This window comes from Panthera onca, chromosome B1 (assembly GCF_046562875.1).
Source record: "Panthera onca isolate mPanOnc1 chromosome B1, mPanOnc1 haplotype 2, whole genome shotgun sequence".
Taxonomy (NCBI): Eukaryota; Metazoa; Chordata; class Mammalia; order Carnivora; family Felidae; genus Panthera; species Panthera onca.
In genome coordinates, this window is record NC_138342.1 from 166,034,061 (window position 1) to 166,051,705 (window position 17,645).

Consider the following 17,645-nt stretch of genomic DNA (forward strand, 5'->3'; position numbering starts at 1 on the left):
TTATAACTAGTGTTATTTGTCTGAGAATTATAATTTTTTGTTAAGTTTCTGTTTTTAGGACCTAATGTTCTCTTTGGTGTCCTTCTGTACCTTGCCTTGACAGATGTGTGTTTTATGAATCATTTTATTTCAGCTCATGCACATTTCTTCATAATAGGCATCTGTTAGCAGCTAGAGATGAGATACTTGGTATTGTCTGGTCAGGATTTATATATTTTGCAGGAAGAACCAGTTCCAGGGTGATAGACCTTAGGATTTTCTTTATAGTATCAATTTCATGATCATATGGTGTTTTTCAAGAGGGGTACATGCTTGGAACTACTTTGCTTTGGTAAAATTAGGTAGACTCTATATTTTCTTGTAGAAATTAATGCAATGATTGTATTACTCCTAATATTTCATGTGCTATTTTAGCTTAAATTATAGCCTGAATTTTATAACTTTTAGAATGTTTGTATTTGTCCAGAGACACCTTTTTTATCTACACATACAAGTCGGTAAATGACTTACACTTCAAAAGTAGAAAAGAGATTTAATTTATTTCATTACTCACCTGCCTTCTTGAGAAGAAAATTATGGCTGATTCTCTTATTGTAATCAAGAGCAATCTTTAGCATGTCTTATTTGTAAGATTTAGTCTTGGGTATTAGGTGTTTCACTAAAACACATAGTTGTCACCCAAGAGGTAACTTTTAAGTTAAGAGAAATAGAGATATAGCAACCTAAGGTGAGAAAACACTTATTTCTCATTATTCACACCTTGAAGTCACACTTAGCACCTATCTTTTCCTTCCTGTCAAAGCGCCAAATGACATGTTTTTTTTTTAGAGTGGTTTTAATTGTTTTCAGAGGTTAGTGGAACCTTTGAAGTAACTAAAGACACATTCATAGTTTGCAAAGCTTAGATAAAGGTGAGTAGGCAGATAGTTTTCATTTATACAGTTTGTGTGTGTGTGTGTGTGTGTGTGTGTGTGTGTGTATGTGTGGTATTTCTGCCAAGGCTTCCAGGCTTTTTTGAGGTTACTGAGTTTATAAGGACTCAGCAAAAACACTTTTGAACACTTTCTGTGGGCCAGTGTCTGTCTGCTTTGTGTGTGATCCTTTTGATTGTTCTCAGTACCTAATCTTCCTACCTTTTTTTTTTTTTTTTGAGTATATAAATGAGCATTTGTGAATGTTACTTTCGAAGTCTAGTTGATTTCTTTGGTGGGATCTTGATTTTGCTGGGCTGACTTGTAAAGTTCTGTGTGGTTTTTCAGTCTTCCCTCCTGTTCCTGAAATCCTGCAATGAATGCTCTGTGCATGTGGAAAGCTCCAGCCTCCTGAGTAAGGACCTGAAGCAAGAAAGGAGAGGTGTTCAGAGGCTTAAAAAAGTGTGTTTTTATCTTTAAAATCTGTATCTTTATATTGTCTGCTTCATTTATGAGTTTAAACCTTATCACAAGCACACAGGTCCAGAGCCTGAGGAAGGCAAAGGTGGGAAGTAGTAGGTAGGGAAACAGAAAAGGCAAAAACAAAGTCTTAAGTCACGGGTCTGTACATTTGCTGTCTAAGGTCTCACACATCTATCATTACTAATTATGAAGTGGGAAAGGTGGAGGATATATTGTGAACTGATAATATTTGGTTGCTAATTTTCTTTTAACTCTTTCTTTGAAGCTTTCTAACACTTAGCTACTTGGTGCCTTGGTGAAGGAGCTGTGAGGAGAACTTGATCTGTAGGTCTTGAATTTGTTTTACAGGAGGCTTTGTTACAAAGGAGTGTTTATCATCCTATTTTCCTAGCCCCTAACTTTCTACATCACACTCCTCAAAAAATAAAGCCTCTGTTACTATTTTGTTTTAAAGTTTAAATGTTTATTTTTGAGAGAGAGAGAGAGAGAGAGAGAGGGGGGGGGGGTAGGGGCAGAGAGAGAGGGAGACAGAATCTGAAGCAGTTTCCAGGCTCCAAGCTGTCAGCACAGAGCCCCATGCAGGGCTCAAACTCGAGAACTGGGAGATAGTGACCTGAGCTGAAGTTGGACACTTAACTGACTGAGCCACCCAGGTGCCCCACTCTGTCACTATTTGTAATAAGTCATGATGTGTTGTGAATGCAGAGTCTTGCCCAGTATGGGAACTGTTCCAAGATGGGGGATATAATCTTCCCATTTGGTCGGAAGACAACTAAAATGGGTCCAAGATACAGATTATCAAGGGAGATGTCCTTTGGGTTGGCACAAAGCCTGCTTTCATATCCTTCCCTCTGATTTTACATCAATGCAGCACCTGGACTCTGTCTCTGCTCTGGAGCCCCTGCCATCCCTCCTCCATGGAGGAGTGGCAGAACCTCCACTTGCCCTGTCCCAGGGGACTGTGCTTTCAGGAAATGGGCTGTGTGAGTAGACAGCAGCTGGTGGGAAAATGAGACTGTACCTCCAGGGCCTTTTAAGAAAGCCATGAATTCAGCTCTTGTGTTCACACAGTAAAAACAGGCTTGGCAGAAGGGCTAGAGAGTGACTAGTTGAGGAGCTGAGTTCTCATCTTTGCCACTGTCTTCCCTTTAGTCTTGTAGCCCATTTCCTGCTTTGCTCTTTGGTTTTGATGCTGTTTTTAACCTTTAGAAGTTAAAGATTTGGCCTTTCTGTTACCTTGTTTGTCTCCTGGCTGTTTTTGGCCTCTAACTCTTGAGAGGCTTTCTGTCCCAATTTTATTTGGTGCTCTTACTGGTGTTGGAATATCTATCCAATTAGCTTGTCAAGGCAGTAGGGGCTGGTTTTAGGGGAATTGTAAATTCCCAACTTACAAATTGGGCCATCCTCTTCTCAAACACCAGTGTTTTTTGTTTTTTTTTCTGCTTGTTTAAAATGCAGGCATATGTCAAATATCTTCTTAATGTGAAAAATGCTGCACATGATAGAATTTGAATATCTCTTTATAGCCATGTAAACGGAAGGAATGGATGATTTTGTTTATTGGTTTTCAGCAATACAAATTTCTTAATTATAGTGGAAGAGCAGAATATATTTGGTTTGAACTGTAACAATGAACAGTGTCAGTGGGATAACAATTCCTTGATAAGTCTTAGGATTATTTCATTAACAACTCATTTGTACTTGAAACCAGCAGAAGTATACTTATGTAAAAAATACTGATGAGGGAGCATGGGGCAGGCTGAGGACAAAGTACAGGCTAACATCCCCCCCACCTCCCCACCAGGTGGGATCTGTGTGATATTCCCCCAGACACTCCTGGCTACCCAAGAACCAAGGAAAGAGGTTTAAGTGCTTGCCCTGGTGATGTGGGAAACAAAGGCAAATGGAAAATTAAATTCCCTTACTGCCTACAGCCCATTGACAAGTTCTTGAAATAGGCAGTGACCTCCCTCTAGGAGCTCAGCTGCCTCAATGATGACACTTGGCTAGGGGCAAAAGGGACTTTTGGCTTAACATTATCCTGACCCCCAGGATCCTGTAAATCTACTTTAATCTATAAAAATTCATTTAGAAACTTCCCTTGTCTCGACTCGCCCAAGATATATGCTGGCAATCATACTCCAAGCTTATGGCCCCCTGATATATATCTGAAGGACCTCATGACTGAGGTTTTACTAAACAAACGGTGTTTTCCTAACAGCTAGCCTCTCAAAGTCCTGGAAATTTTGCTTCCAAAATACCTTAGAAGTGTACTCTATCCCTCACCCCCTCCCAACCTGAAGGTATATAATCAGTTACCCATCACAACCCAAGTGCAGCTCTTTCTGCTCACGGGTCCTGTCCCCATGCTTTAATAAAATCACCTTTTTGCATCAAAGATGTCTTCAAGAATTCTTTCTTGGCCGTCAGCTCTGAACCCCACTGTCACCCCAAAATACCATCAATATGAGTGTGAACTGTTGGTTTTTTCATTGCATAGATGCAGAAACAAATACAGAATAAAAAGTGTGGGGGTTACCTGGGTGGCTCAGTCAGTTGTGTCCAACTCTTGATTTTGGCTCAGGTCATGATCCCAGGGTCATGGGATCGAGCCCTGCATTGGGCTCCACTCTGAGTGTGGAGCTTGCTTGCTTGAAGTCCTCTCTCTCTCTCTCTCTCTCTCTCTCTCTCTCCCTCCCTCCCTCTCCCCCCCCGCCCCCCCCACCCCTCTCCTGCTTGTGCGCTCTCTTTAAAAAAAAATAGAATAAAAAGTGTACCTGTATATGTATTTCTCTGTGTGTTTGTATTCATTTCCTGTGGCTGTTGTAATAAAGCACTATCAGCGTGGTGGTGTAAAACAACAGAAATTTATTCTTTTATAATTTTGGAGGCCAAAAGTCCAGGTGAGTTTTAGGGGCTAAAGTGCCAGCAAGGCAGTGGTTCCTCTGGAGACTAAGGACAATGAATTTCCCTGCCATTTCCTGCCTCTAGAACTGCATTTCTTACATTACTTACAAGGGGCATTTGGCCCCTTCTTCCAACTAATAGCATAGCACCTTTTCTCTCACTCTGCTCTCCTCTTTCTTCTTTTCTCTATCAAATCTTGACCCACCTGAGCAATCTGGGTTAGTCTCCTCATACCAAGAAACTTAATCACATCTTCAAAGTCTTTGCCATATAAGGCATCATTTACCAGATAGCAGGGATTAGAAAGAACATGGACATGTTGGGTGCAGGGGGCTTATTCAGCCTGTTGCCGTGAGCACATGCACTTGTGTGTGTCCGTTTAAAATTCTCTGTGTTCTCTGGGCTGGTCTATAAGCAGGTATACCCCAGAGGGAGTGAGCATACCCAGTCACCCAAAGTCTAGTTCTTGTGTCTAAATAAAGGGACTAGGCCTTTGGCTTTTTTTTTTTTTTTTTTTAAAGAAATGGCTGATTCTAGGGAGAAGCCTGGAATATCCTATTGTACCAGGAAGTAAAATGGTAATCATAAGATAATGGAGACATGTCAGTAAACCCCACAGAAGTCAGATAGAACTTCCGCTGGCCAAAACTTGGCAATCTGAGCATTGAAATAAATAATGAAAGTAGATTATAACCCACTGAATAAAATAGTAAATTCAGTCACTATTGATAAAAATAAATAAATTTATAGGTTGAAAGTTTGATGAAGAATGGAGTATTTACATACTTTGTAAGTATTTTTCAATAGCATACTTATTAATTACAAAGAGAGAAAATTGAAGTTGACAGTGGAGAAGCCTGGCAGATCAAAGTGAGTATGATTAAGTAGTGGGGCAGTTTAAAATTGCGTATCACTGGAGGATGCGAAGAGTAGAACAGCATCACTTCTGTGATATTCATGTCAAAGATGCCTAATCTGAATTTGATCATGAGGAAATGTAAAGACAAACCCAAGGTGAAGAACATTCTACAAAATAACTGGACTGTAATTTTCAAAAAGTGTCACAGTTTTGAAAATTAAGGAATATGATGTAATAGTGGGGTCTAAATAGCCAGTTCGAAGTTCTAAACTTCACTCTATGAGGACCTGGTTAGTCCATTTGTTAGCGGATCCCTGATTTAATTATTTAGGTCTTTCTTGGGCTGGTTACATTCTGCATAGAATACTCTTCACATCTGCCTGCCTGCAGGGTAAGGTCTAGGGTGCCAGCATTTCACAGGCTGGGTGCGAGAAGAAGTCTAAGCATCCTAACATCCAACAAACAAATCCCTGTTTCCACTATGGTATCTTGTATCAGTTGTGCCTTGTGTCCCCCCAGCCAGAGATGTTCTTAAAAAGTAGAGGTGGGGATCTGAGGATTTAAATGCTTGATAACCATTCCTTAGTACTAATCCTACTAGTTTTAACCACTCCTTTCCCCACCTTCCCTGTCCCCTTGGCCTTTAAGTACTGTGTGGTGTGACTTGGATTGGTTCTGTTCTCTTTTAACAGGACATAAGGTACCTGTCATCCTAAATAACTTCCTTTTTGCTCTTAGCACTTTCAGCCTTCCCTAGTGTAATAGTTGTCTAGGCTGCCATAATAAAGTACCTCAGAGTGGGTGGTATAGACAGCCAGAGAAAAAATTATTTTATCACAGATTTGGAGACTAGAAGTCTGAGATCAGATCTTCTGAAGCCTCCTCCTTGGCTTGCAGATGGCTGCCTTCTCCTTGTGTCTTCATATGGTCTTCCTTCTGTGTGTGTGTCTATGTCCTAATCTCCTCTTCTTTTTTTATTTTTTTAAATTTTTTTTTTAACATTTATTTATTTTTGAGACAGAGAGAGACAGAGCATGAACGGGGGAGGGGCAGAGAGAGAGGGAAACACAGAATCGGAAGCAGGCTCCAGGCTCTGAGCCATCAGCCCAGAGCCCGACGCGGGGCTCGAACTCACGGACCGCGAGATCGTGACCTGAGCCGAAGTCGGACGCTTTAACCGACTGAGCCACCCAGGCGCCCCCCTAATCTCCTCTTCTTATAAGGACGCCAGTCATATTGAATTAGAGCCTACCCTAATGACCTTATTTTAACTTAATTACCTTTTTAAAAATTGTCTCCAAATACAATCACATCTAAGGTGTTGAGGTTTAGGCCTTCAGCATGTGAATTTTCAGCCCATAACACCTATCTAAACATTGCCTTTTGCAGCATTAGCACTAAGCCCTGCCTGCACTTGTGATGGCATGCTTGGTGCCCTGTGTCCACAGGCCTGACTTCTGCTGGGCGATCGGAGTGGATGGGATTGACCAGGATCAAGTGTGAAGTATGAATGTTGGAACCAAGTGTTATGTTCTTAATGACTTATGAAATACTGTTTTTATGGCCTTTAATTTAGCCTTTAATCTTCTCTGGCTTAAAGCATTTTCTAATACTCAACTCTGACTGACTAGGAGGCTCTCACATCCTCTGAACACCATACTGAAATTGAAATGGTAATGAAATTAAGGAGCATACCATCCTCCTCCAACTCTTCTGTCAGCCCCTACTCCACTCTTCCTCTGGCCCCATCCCTCCCATCCCAAATTCAGTGACTTTTACTTCTGAAATTTGCTCACAGCTTTCTGCTTTGTCCTCTTAATTTCTTGCAGCTAGACAATTGGAAGAATTATTTTACATCAGTAGTGTTTTTCTTGTGTCTAATAGGTAATTATAGTCAGTAACATCTTGAGAGTTAGAAAATGTAAGTGAAAATTCTTTGCAAATCTGAAAAGCCATGTAAAATGTAAGATTGAGATTTTATTTGAATATTTAAGTGCAGGGTATGTTTTGGTAATCATGTCATTGTAATGTTACCGCAGGGGAGAGGTCTTTGTTATTCCTCCTTAATGTAGTAACTGCGAAGGAGGTACAGAAGTGTGAAGAATCTTTGTGCTTCAGAATTTGGGATAAATTTGAGTAACACTCTTTATCAATAGGGAGGCTAAAGTCCAAAGACTAAGCATTAGTGTGAGATTGAGTGGAAATTCCAGCTGGGAGTGAAGTCTGGATCATCTGACAGTCCATTTGCTAATGTTACTTCATACCCCCTACTTCAATGAGATTTATGTTTCTAAAGTGACTGTGATAAAATAAAAGAACATATTTTATTCAATTAGTAATACAGAAGAAAAAAGTAGTACCAAATTATATGGGTCTCCCGTCAAGCTGCTTGTTTCAAATAGGATTTTTCAAAGACCCGCAAAAATTATTGTAGAGATGGGTATTGTAGAGATTTATAACCTTTGGCATGGGAAGAGAATATGTCTTTGGTTAAGAATAACTAATGTAAGTAAATGAATTTTATTTCACTAGGCAAGGTGGAAGAATGTTAATGCTTTGATTTAGGCCTGAATGTTAGGTTTTAGGCTCCCCCATAATTGTCATAGTATGGAGTGCTTTATCACAGTGAAAGCTTTTAGTGTATTTAACTCCTAGGTAAAACATCCCTTTAAAAAATGTTTCTCTTCTCTGAAGTCTGAAAATGCTTTGAGTACTGCTTTACTTGCAAGCTTTAGCACAGATGTGCTCTATGAACCAGTGTCAGCATCTCTTGGGAACCACCCCAGATCTGATTAATCTACATTTTAACAAGATTCCCAGGGGATTCATATATATAAGAAAGGATGAAAAACATTGGTCTAGAGCAATGGTTTACAAAATACAGTCCCTGGAGCACCAGCACTAATATTACATGCAAAATTGTTGGAAAATACAAATTCTCAGGCCACACATCCCAGACGTACTAAAATACAAACTCTGGGTGAATCTCCAAGTACATGTTTTAATAAATCATGTAGGTGATGCCAAGTCGTACTGAAGTTTGAGAGCCACTCTAGAGCAATGTGTTTCCAACAATTTGATCATGACTCATGGTGAGATACACATTTTACATCGTGATCTGATATACACACACCTGTGCATGTACACAAGTAATTTAGGAGTTATATAAAACAATGTTTAATCTTACTATGTGCTGTCATACTCTGGTATTTTCAATTTTATTCTCATATATATATGTGTGTGTACGTGTATAAACTTATATGAAAACCTGATCAAGCCACTAATGGGTCATGAGCCACACTTTAAAGAACCATGCTTTTGAGCAGGGTCTCTTGTTTTTTTGTTGTTATTTTCTTTTTTTAAAAATTATTTTATTTCATCATGATACGTACTCTTTAATCCCCATCACCTATTTTACCCACTCCTCCACCCCCTCCCCTCTGGTAGCATCAATTTATTCTCTATACTTAAGAGCTGCGCAAGGTCTTTTCTTCAGTGCCACGACCCCTTTTGACAATCTGGTAATGCTATGTACCTCTTGTCAAAATAATGCTTTTTAAGTACATACAATAACATACATGGATCTACAGTAGAACCAGTTATATTGTTTAATACATATGTTTAATGATTTATGTTTAACAAAATATTAAACAAATTTGTGATATGGTAATGCATTTCTTTATTCATAATTAAATTTAGTGGTGGTTCTAGTAACTACTATCAAGGATGAGTATGAATTATATTTTTAAGATATCTGCAGTAACTGTTATATGATGTGAAAATGGCTGTGATTTCTACTGGTGCCAAAGTTACAGCTACTGATAATAATTCTATGGTTAGTTGCATATATTCATATTTGAAAAAAAAAAGCTAAATTTCAGTTTAAGGTAAGTGAAAATAAAGATGTAAGTGTTGTTGTTTTATTTTTTTACCATTTAACTTCAGACCTCCAGAATTCTATTGATATGGAACTGAGGCTTAGAAGCCTTGCTCAAGAGAAATGTTCCTTAGAGAACAGTTTTCAGGCTTTAAATTGAAACTCTATGCCGAAACATTATCTTCCTATAATTTCTTAAAACTGGTGCTTTATTGATGGCATCTTTTCTAGCACCATAGTAATGGATTTTGCCTTTAGAATTTTCTTTTTTGTTGTTTTACTGAGACCTTGGGAAGTCACCTGGAAGCCCAAATCCAAGCTATTGATAATGTTCCTTCTCTAGTTTTTCCATATCTCAGTATATGCACTCATTTGCTCAGGTCAGATTCCTGGGAGTCCTTCCCTGAGTCATGGGTTCTGCATTCAGGATTTGAATCTGGATTCCACAATTTACTAGCTTTATAACCTTGGACAACTTACTTACCCACTCATTGCCTCTTTCTCTAACTATGAGACTTGGATGATAGTAGTGCCCATCTCCTACAGTTATCCTGAGTATTAAATGAGATATTAATGTATTGCATTAATGTAACCAAGTCCAAGGTGGTTCTGCTGGCCACACAGTAGACCAGAGAGTCAAGGGCAAGATGTTGGGGGATGTAAGCAATTTTGTTCAGAAAGCCAGCAATCCAGTGGTGGACTAGGATTATTGTCCCAAAGAACCATCTCTCCAAGCATGAGATTTGAGTTTCTTCTATGTTAGGAAGAGGGGGAAGCAGTACAGAGTTGGAGTCTAAAGGTGACTGATGTTTGTAGACATCTGAGGAAGGTCATGTAACTTTTGTCCTTGGTCAGTTAATCTTTACATATAGGAATCTGGTCATGTCATTCTTATAAATCTTAAACATAGTATAGTCATTTTTGTACATACTTTCTTATTTCCTTGGGTGAGGTAGATTTTGGATGGAAAATAGTTTTTGCAAATCTTGCTATAACATGCCTGTGTGCAGGGCTAAGCAGAAGTTTCTAAGCTATATGCCACAGTACTAAGGGAAATAGTAATAAGGAGTCAGACAAGCTAAGTTTCTCCCTGCTGCATTAGACAATAATGTGCCTGGACTAAGTGGTTAGTAAATATTACTCATTGTAATTATCCCTGAAATCACCCTTTCTCTCATTTCTTAAATCCAATTTATCAGAAAATTCATGTAGATCCTTCCTACAAAGTATATTTCAAATTCATCTACTTCTGCCTATTTTCATTGCCATCATTCTACTCTAAGTTTCCATACTCTCTAACTTGGACTCTTAACTGGTATTTGCTTCCTCTTAACTCATTTCAATCCATTTACCCCATAACAATCATATGATCTTTTAAAAGTTTAAATGGATGATCTTTTTTAAAAAAATTTATATACTTTGAGAGAGAGAGAGAGAGAGAGAGAGAGCGAGCGAGCATGAACAGGGAGGGGCAGAGAGAGAGAGAGAGAAAGAATTCTAAGCAGGCTCCAAACTATCAGTGTGGAACCCAACACAGGTCTCGTACTCACGAACTGTGAGATCATGTCCTGAGCCCAACTCAAGAGTTGGACGCTTAACCAACTGAGCCACCCAGGCGCCCCTAAATGAATGATCTTTTAAATGGGTTAGTGAGTCACCATATATTTCAAACCCTTCCCTGGCTTCTCATCAGACCTTTCCTTGACCTACACATCATGTGTGTTTGGCTCCTGTCTCCTCTCCTTACTTTCTGCTGTGTTATTTTCTTGGTCAGTCTCTAAAGTTTCCCATTTACCCACTATTCTGTGGCCATGTTGGCTTTTCAATCATTTGAGTAGCCTAATCCTTTCCTGCTATAAGGCCTCCTGCTATATGACCCTCTCTCTGCTTAGATGGGGGAGTCTGTTCTTCCCTGGCTCTCATCCTTCTCATTTCTACAAGTATTAGTTACTCAGAGACCCTTCCTTAACCGCTCTACCACGATACCTAGGGCATCACATTCCTCTTTTACCAGTCTGAAGCTCCCTAAACACATCAAAACATTGATATTTCCTCTCTGCTGGGGAAAAGGTTAATCAACGGCTTGTGAATATCAAGCACATAACTCCCAAGAGGAGTATACACCTTTACCAAAAAGATAAATTTTACACAGTTGAACATTAAGTGATTGTAGAGCTATTTTAAGAAATAAATTGTTTCCTCAAACTTGTACAAACTAGCTCTTTGATATTGGTAGGAAAGAACAAAGAGAGGCCTACCTGTTGAACTGGTCTGCAGTAGGGTGATGGAGTTAATCATAACCCCATCATGGGCCTTCTCACTACTGTCAATCATTTCTGCTCCAAGGAATATAATAGAAGTCATAAAATTTCCCTCTATGAAGTAGCTGTTTGGTTGCTGATAAAACTCTCTGTGCTTCTGTCTCCTACAGTGAACGGTTATGTTTGCTGCTCAGACATGAGAAAAGAAGATATCTCATAATTAGAGGGTAGAAACCAGGGAGGGCAGTATCTGGATTTTGGTTGATTTTTGGGTTCAGGGTAAAGTGGCAGAAGAATGGCTCCCTGATTGAACTAGGCTAGATTTCTCTGTGTTTTACAATTTCTATCTTGTTACTTATTTTAAATTAATACTAGGCCAGAGAAGGGAGGGAGGCATGCCCGAGTTTTGGCAGTTGCCTAAAGCAGCCAGGAGGAAGGCCATAGGAATTTAGAATCATGATGTGAACCCACTTTCACAGTCACCTTTGTAGCTTATCTTTCAAATAGGGGACTTTATGGAATTCCAGAGAACACTGGGACAGATGCTTAAATTTAGGAGAGTTAGTATAAATGGGATGAGTGGCACTTATACTCTGTGCCCCCTGTTTGGCTGAATGGTGTTTCTGATTACATAAAAAATAAGGTCTTTTTGGGGAAAGACTTCTTTATGTTAGCATATTTTAGTAGAACCCATACACAAATATTCCTGCTGTGTGCTATAGGTATTGATAATCATTTGTAACATGACACATCTAAAAATAAAATACAGTTTGCTAATTGCAGAAAAGTAACATAAGTTTAATTTAAAAAATTCTGCCAACCCACAGATAACATCATACTCAATGGTGAAAAGCTAAAAGCTTTTTCTCTCTAAGGCTAGGAACAAGACAAGGATGTTAACTCTTGGCCACTTTTATTCAACATAGTGCTGGAAGTCTTAGCTGCAGCAGTTAATCAAGAGAAAGAAATAAAAGGTATCCACATTGGTAAGGAAGAAATAAAACTGTTGCTATATGCAGATAACATTATATTATATATAGAAAAATTAAAATGTCCACTAAAAAACTATTAGAACTGATAAATGAATTTGGTAAAGTTGCAGAATACAAAATTAATATACAGAAACCTGTTGGATTTCTATATACTAATAATGAACTAGCAGAAAGAGAAATTAGGAAAACAGTCCCATTTACAACTGTATCAAAAAGGGTAAAATACCTAGGAATACATTTAACCAAGAAGGTGAAAGACCTGTACTCTGAAAACTGTAAGACATTGATGAAAGAACTTGAAGCTGACACAAATAAGTGGAAAGATATACTAGGTTTATGGACTGGAAGAATTAATGTTAAAATGTACATATTAATCCAAAACAGTCTACAGATTCAGTGCAATCCCTATCAAAATGACAGTAGTATTTTTCCCACAACTAGAACAAACAGTTGTAAAATTTATATGGAACTGTAAAGGACCCTGAATGGCCAACGTATTCTTGAGAAAGAAGCACAAAGTTGTAAGTATCACAATCTCACATTTCAAACTATACTGCAAAGCTATAGTACTCAAAACAATATGGTCCTGGCAACAAAAATAGACACATAGATCAATTGAACAGGACAGATAGCCAAGAAATAACCCCATACAGGGGCGCCTGGGTGGCTCATTCGGTTGAGCATCGAACTTTGGCTCAGGTCATGATCTCGTGGTGTGTGAGTTCGAGCCCTGCGTCGGGCTGTGTGCTGACAGCTCAGAGCCTGGAGCCTGCTTCAGATTCTGTGTCTCTCTCTCTCTCTACCCCTCCCCTGCTCATGCTCTGTCTCTCTCTGTCTCAAAAATAAATAAAAACATTAAAAAAAAATTAAAAAAAAAAAAGAAATAACCCCATACTTATATGGTCAATAACTATGACAAAGAAGGCAAGAATATACATTGGGGAAAAGACAGTATCTTTAGTAAAGAGTTAGACAGCAGCATGTAAAAGAATGAAACCGGACCACTTTCTTACACCATGCACCAAAAGTAAACTCAAAATAGATTAAAGACCAAAATGTGGGATGCCTGGGTTGAGCATCTGACTCTTGATTTCAGCTCAGGTCATGATCCCAGGGTCATGGGATCAAGGCCTGTGTCAAAGCTCCATGCTCAGTGTGGAGTTCAAAATTCTCTCTCCCTGTGCCCTCTCCCTAGCTTGTACTCCTCTCTCTCTCTCTCTCTAAAATAAAAAAATAATAATAAAAATAATAAGGACAAAATTCAAAAAACCTACTTGAATGTGAGAGGACATTTGCAAATGATATATCTGATAAGGCGTTAACATCCAAAATATATAAAGAACTCCTACAACTCAACTCCAAACAAAACCATAAATAATTGATTAAAAATTAGACAGAAGACCTGAATAGACATTTTTCCAAAGAAGACATACAGATGGCAAGAGACATGTGAAAAGATGGTCAACATCCCTAATCATCAGAGAAATGTAAATTAAAATCACAGTGAGATATCACCTCACATAGAATGGCTAATGACTATTATCAAAAAGACAAGAAATAACAGTTGTTAGGATGTGGAGAAAAGGGAACCCTCATGCACTATTGGTGGGAATGTAAATTGGTACAGCTATGTGGAAAATAGTATGGAAATTCCTCAAAAAATTAAAAATAGAAGTATCATATGATCCAGTAATTCTACTTCTGGAAGAAAAAAAGAAAACATTAATTTGAAAAGATGTATGCACTCCTATGTGTATTGCAGTGTTTTTCTAATATCCAAGATACAGAAGCAACCCAAGTGCCCATCCACAGATGAATGAATGTGATGTGGTATACATATATGTGTGTGTGTACATATACATATATATGTGTGTACACACATATATACACACGTGTGTGTGTGTGTGTATATATATATATATATATATATATATATATATATATATGTATAAATGGAATAAAACTCAGCCATAAAAAAAGACTGAAAGCTTGCCTTTTATGATACTATGGATGGGCACCTAGAGGGTATTTTGCTAAGTGAAATAAGTCAGATGGAAAAAGACAATACCATGTGATTTCACTTATAAGTAGAATCTAAAGAAACAAAACCAGCGAACAAACAAAAACGTACCCAGAATAGAGATGAATGCGGAGAACATAAATGCAGAGAACAAACTGGTGGTTGCTAGGGGGTTGGAGGATGGGAGGATGGGCTAAATAGGTGAAAGGGATTAAGAGGTACAAACTTAATTATACAAACTTAAGGTACAAACTTAATTATAAAGTAAGTCATGGGGATGAATAGTATAGTATAGGGAATATAGTCAATCATATTGTAATAACTTTGTATGGTAGCAGATGGTAACTATAATTTTCGGGGTGAGAGTTTTGTATCACTCTGTTGTATACCTGAAACTAATATAATGTTGTATGTCAACTGTACTTCAATTTAAAAAAATAGGGGCACCTGGTTGGTTAAGTGTACAACTTTGGCTCAGGTCATGATCTCGGGGTTTGTGAGTTCAAGCCCTGTGTTGGGCTCTGTGTTGACAGCTCAGAGCTGGGAGCCTGTTTGGATTCTGTGTCTCCTTCTCTCTCTGCCCCTCCCCTGCCTGCACTCTGTCTCTCTCTCAAAAATAAATAAACATTAAAAAAATTTTTTAAACAAGTATTGTACCATAATTCTGCCCCCTCCATCAAGCCAAAGTTTTCATAAATTTCTTATTCCCCATAGATGTATGTTTATTTTTCTATACAATTGTAATCTTTCAGTGATCATTTTGTATTTTGATTTTTGTTGTATTATATTTTTTATGTTTCATTTTTAATGGCCATGTAGCATTCTGTCAAGAAGATATTTCATTATTGCTTAACCATTCTCTTGTGGTTGGTTTGTTTTATGATGTATTTTTTATATGTTTTTAATGATAACTTTTTTTTTTGTTTTAATTTTGCAGGCAGAGACATTTGTTTGGGTTAACAATGCATCGTCTCATTCCCAGAGTGTTGCCAAGGCCAAATATGAATTTTTATTTGGCATATCTAAAGAGAAACCTCCAGATACTAGTAAGTGTTTCCCTACCCTCTTCCTTTAGGTAACAGATGTGAAGTGCTACAGAGATTTCAGATGTTAAAAGCTGAGATTTCTTCAACCAAGAACTGATCTGAAATTACCCAGAACAAACTACAAGAATCACATCCTGCATTTTTAACTTTTATATCTTAGAAACATTGTTTTGATGAATAAAGTGAACAAATTTCAAAAAGGTAGGAAGGCAGTAATGAAGGTGGAGAAGTACTCAATCAGTACATGATAAAGAGGATATGAGTTGTCTTGGGAATTAGCTAAGAAAGGGATATTGCATTTGGTTAGGAGCCTGGGTGTGGAGCTAGACTTCCGAAGTTTGAATTCTGGCCTTATAACTTATGAGATGTATGACCTTGAGTAAGTTATCTAATCTGCTTGTGCCTCAGTGTTTTCATCTATAAAATGGGACTATACATGTTGTAAATAAGATAGTATACATGTCTCAGAATTCTTTTGTGGGTTTTAAGTAAATTGGCGAATGTAAAGATCTCAGAGCCACGTTTGGCATGTAACAAGTGTTATAAAAGTGTTTGCTAATGTTATTGTTTATTGTAATCATCATCATCATCATACCATATTTGAAGTTGAGATTTAGAAGTACAGTCATGACTTTCCTCAATTCTATCACTGTCTGACACTGATTTTTGTTTTGGGTAGTCAAGGTATCTGACCTAATGTAGCTGTTGTTCAGTTGAAAAAATCAAATAATACCTGCTTTTTTGACTTACATGTTAGATAAGATTATGTAATGGACCCCGATAATATTTGGGGATAGCAAGAATGCAGTGTATATGCAACCATGTAATAATTTCTTTTACCTAATGGTGCATATTTATTAGATATAGCAATAGTTGAGGACTCTTGATGAAGAATAAAACAGCTAGGTTATTTTTAAAAAATCATTCTGCTTTTGGGGCGCCTGGGTGGCTCGTTGAGCGTCCGACTTCAGCTCAGGTCACGATCTCACGGTCCGTGAGTTCGAGCCCCACGTCGGGCTCTGGGCTGATGGCTCAGAGCCTGGAGCCTGCTTCCGATTCTGTGTCTCCCTCTCTGCCCCTCCCCCGTTCATGCTCTGTCTCTCTCAGTCTCAAAAATAAACGTTAAAAAAAAAATTAAAAAAAAAATCATTCTGCTTTAAAAAATTTTTTTTTAATGTTTATTTATTTTTGAGAGACAGAGCATGAGCAGGGGAGGGACAGACACAGAATCTGAAGGAGGCTCCAGGCTCTGTGCTGACAGCTCATGGGACCAGAACTCATGAATTGTGAGATCATGACCTGAGTTGAAGTTGGATGCTTAACTGACTGAGCCACGCAGGTGCCCCAAAAATCATTCTGCTTTTATTATAGTGCCCCGATTTGTTATTTATCATTCAGCGTAAATACCTAACTATTCTGGGCTTGAGTTTTAGGGCACTTACTCATCTATTCATTATTTCTCAGACAGGGTATACTGATTTACCCAAGACTATTTAAAACTCCTTGGCATAGCCTTTGCATGTCACATTGTGATTTTGTGCTGATTAGAGGTGTTTTTTTATTTTTCTTTCAGAAAAAGTATTTTTACTTTACTATGTAGAGATAGTATCAAATGTCTGCATAGTTCTCTGACTTGGTGGGTGAGTTTGGTTATTCCTTACTCCTAGGTTTTGAGTAGTATTCTCTGTATACCTGAGTCAAATCAAAATGACATTTTAAACCTGTTTTTATTTGCCTTGGTAAAAACAGTTAGTATTATTTGTGTCTGGTGTGATGTTATTCTGCAGATGTGAAAGTATGCATGTATTTATTGAGTAAATATGTTTAAATAACAGTTATGTGTAGTTATCTGTACTGGGCACTGTGAGGGTGCAAAAAAGTAAAGACATAGTTCTTTCCCTTTAGGAGCTTATTCTTTGGTCAGAGAGAAACATATCTGTAAGTGATGGGTGGGGGGGGATGATCATTTTCAGCTGTGACTTCATGGAGAGTTAGAAGTTGAACTTTTTCATAAAGAATGACTAGTGTTCTGATTAGTAAGGTTTTAGGGGAGGGCATTTCAGATTGAGGGAATGGAATGAGCCAAAGGTATGGTGGCAGAAAATAAAAATTGTTTCATGGACAGGAAGGAGATTAGCCTGGTTGGTTTTAAATTTAGAAAGATAATCGTTTAAATGGGGGGCAAAATCATTTGGGCCTAAGGCAGGATAGAGTTTGCATTTTATCCAGGTGTGCAGAGAGGAAGTGGCAAATCAAGATGAATTGATCTGGAAATTGGAACAGAGCAGC

At 38.2% G+C, this 17,645-nt stretch overlaps 1 protein-coding gene across 16 annotated transcripts in view; it reads left to right on the plus strand.

The window, feature by feature from the left end:
- PSD3 (pleckstrin and Sec7 domain containing 3) overlaps nt 1-17,645 on the plus strand; it is an 812,606-nt gene that overhangs the window by 265,310 nt on the left and 529,651 nt on the right. For all 16 annotated transcript variants that reach the window (XR_013555055.2, XR_013555056.2, XR_013555057.2 and 13 more), the window contains one exon: nt 15,248-15,356. Coding sequence is in view for 12 of the 16 variants with exons in the window: in XM_078445466.2 (XP_078301592.2) it covers nt 15,248-15,356 (109 nt within the window). In the remaining 4 variants the exon portion in view is untranslated. The remainder of the gene's footprint in view (nt 1-15,247; nt 15,357-17,645) is intronic.